Source organism: Haematobia irritans, chromosome 2, assembly GCF_050003625.1.
Source record: "Haematobia irritans isolate KBUSLIRL chromosome 2, ASM5000362v1, whole genome shotgun sequence".
Classification (NCBI taxonomy): domain Eukaryota; kingdom Metazoa; phylum Arthropoda; class Insecta; order Diptera; family Muscidae; genus Haematobia; species Haematobia irritans.
In genome coordinates this window covers 207163419-207166347 of record NC_134398.1, presented here as the reverse complement: position 1 = coordinate 207166347, position 2929 = coordinate 207163419, and the positions used below count along the sequence as shown (strand labels likewise).

Below are 2929 nucleotides of genomic sequence, written 5' to 3'. Positions count from 1 at the left end.
AAAATTTTGTCAAAATTTTATTTTTATAGAAATTTTTTTCAAAATTTTATTTCGATAAAAAAATTTGTCAAAATTTTATTTTCTTTAAAATTCAGTCTAAAAATTTTTGTTGAAATTTAGTAAAAAGTACCTTTTCGCTCAGAAAAATACCTTTTTTGTACTTTCTTAAAAATTGTATTTTCCATCCCTGCCAAGAACTAAAATCGGGAGATTGGTCTATTTGGGAGATAAATCAAAACATGGACCAATACACGCCATTTTCGGCTCTCATATTTAAGGTCCTAAAATACCTGTAGATTTCTCATTTCAGGCAAATTGGATAAAAACTACGGATTCTAGAAGCCCAAGATCCCAAATCGGGAGATCGGTCTATATGGGGGATATTCCAAAACCAGGACCGATACTCACCACTTTTAGCATACCTCTTAGCTGATGGCCTCAGTTGCCAATGCTTTTTATATTTTTATACTAATATTATATTTACTATAAATGTAGTATCAACTATAAATAAAATACCTCTAGATTTCAAATTTCAACCAAATTGGATAATAATTAATTAATTTCATTCTCTTAGATGATTTCTAATCCTTTCAATATAACTTAAACAATCGACCAATGCTACTTTTTTCCACTTTCGAATTTATTATTGTGACGAAAAATGTATTATCATCTTTTAGTGATTTACACTTAATTAGGTTTAATTATGTCCATTCAACAGTGCCGTTTCAAAGTTTCAAATGGTATTATATTGCCCGATGGCAAGGTAATAAAAATAATTTTTTGCTCCTTATTCTCATCGTGATTTTGTGGATAAGAGAGATTTGAAGAATTTGTGAAGATTTCATAAACCTTACAGCCATTCGAATAATTATGTAATTTGGTACATAGCCATTTAGATGATGATTTTATAGGTTCATTATACAAACTTCCTTTTATTTTCTTGCTCACCAAGGAGTCTAGGGAGGAGGAACGTTTCAATTGTGGTGCAAAGCTATGTTCTTTTTGTTCTCCAGCAATCTCCTGTTTTCGGTAATTAGATTTTGAAGAATTCTTGAAATTCATAGACTCGATAGGTGCTAATACACAAATGGGACTGTCTGTTTTATTTCTGGGTCCATAGTTTTGATTATTTCGAGATTCGGAGCAATCCTTTGAGATTCCATTATGTGTATTTGTTGTTAAAGGGTCATCATTTCTTGCACTATTGATCGGCGAGTCTGTGAAATATTTAAAAAGTTTACATCCTCTAAGATAATACAATAAACGATCTAAACATTCTGTTATGGGTTCATCCGGAAAGGGACCTAAAATATTATTGATTGGAATTCTCAGTTGGTTTTGCTTCATTTCTGGTGATTTCTGGATAGGCTTTTCTATTGGATTCAACATTCGAAATAAATTTATGTATATTTCAATATTTTTTGTTTTTTTTTTTTTCTAATTTTGTATGTGATTGACAGTAAACAAATAATTTTATGTTATGCTATGTTCCCACCGACTCGTTTTCCTCATTTGGTTTTCCAAAACATTTCACCGTTCACACCGGGTTGAGATGTTTTAGTGGAAAGACTCAAAAGTCCGCTGGGAAAGTAATGACCTCTGTTTTTTGGAATGCGCATGGAATAATTTTTATCGATTATCTTGAGAAGGGAAAAACCATCAACAGTGACTATTATATGGCGTTATTGGAGCGTTTGAAGGTCGAAATCGCGACAAAACGGCCCCATATGAAGAAGAAAAAAGTGTTGTTCCACCAAGACAACGCACCGTGCCACAAGTCATTGAGAACGATGGCAAAAATTCATGAATTGGACTTCGAATTGCTTCCCCACCCACCGTATTCTCCAGATCTGGCCCCCAGCGACTTTTTCTTGTTCTCAGACCTCAAAAGGATGCTCGCAGGGAAAAAATTTGGGTGCAATGAAGAGGTGATCGCCGAAACTGAGGCCTATTTTGAGGCAAAACCGTAGGAGTACTACCAAAATGGTGTCAACAAATTTGAAGGTCGTTATGATCGTTGTATCGCTCTTGAAGGGAACTATGTTGAATAATAAAAACGAATTTCGTAAAAAAAATGTGTTTTCTTTGTTGGACCGGGGCCTTATTAGCCAACCTGTTATTGTAAATGTCCCATATCGCAGCACCTGGAGCCTCCTGGAAGAGTAAAATTAATTTGATATTAATTTAAAAATTAATAAGTTGGCCATATCAGTCCATAAATGTATACAGACCCCATAGTTTAAAGTGGCAGCCCAATTTATTTTTAGGCTCATTTAGGCAGTTCAGTACATTGTGACCCCATACAACCCGATATACAAATTTGATTTTTTTTGGAGCCTGTAGGAGAAGGCAATATTTTGTGCGTCTTGTCAAACTTCCAAAATATTAGCGAAATCGGTTCAGATTTAGATATAGCTTGCATATATCATTCGCCTGATATGCACTTATATGGCCCAGAGACCAGAGTTTCTTTGGTAAGGGTGTGCTCTAAATTTTGTGCAAAGAGTACATTTGATAGAGCCGTCAATGGTTCCAACTTTATTTAAATTGGTTCAGAGTTAGATATAGCAACCATCTATCTTTCGCCCGATTTATACTCCTATCACCACAGAGGCCAAAAACTTACTCCGGTTTGCGTGACATTTTGTAGATATAGTGAAATTAGCATTCTACCTATGCATGCTAAATTCTTTCAGATTTAGATATAGCTTCCATATACACCCAGAGAAGGAATATGATCACGTCAGACATGTATCAAGAGCAAAATGTTATTTTTGGATGGTGACCATGTAACATGTTTGTCGCAAAAATGTTATTTTCTCGCCAAACATAACATGCTTTCCGAAAACATAAACATAATTTCTGAGAAAATAACATAGTTGCGGCGAACATGTTACATGGTCACCATCCAAAAATAACATTTTGCTCT

General features: G+C 34.4%; 1 protein-coding gene across 1 annotated transcript; it reads right to left on the bottom strand.

Moving 5' to 3' along the window:
• Positions 1 to 619: 619 nt before the first annotated feature.
• On the bottom strand, positions 620 to 1473 carry LOC142224952 (uncharacterized). The gene has a single exon (XM_075294729.1). The coding sequence runs from the start codon at positions 1387 to 1389 to the stop codon at positions 712 to 714; it is 678 nt and encodes a 225-aa protein (XP_075150844.1). The 5' UTR covers positions 1390 to 1473; the 3' UTR covers positions 620 to 711.
• Between the last annotated feature and the right edge of the window lie 1456 nt (positions 1474 to 2929).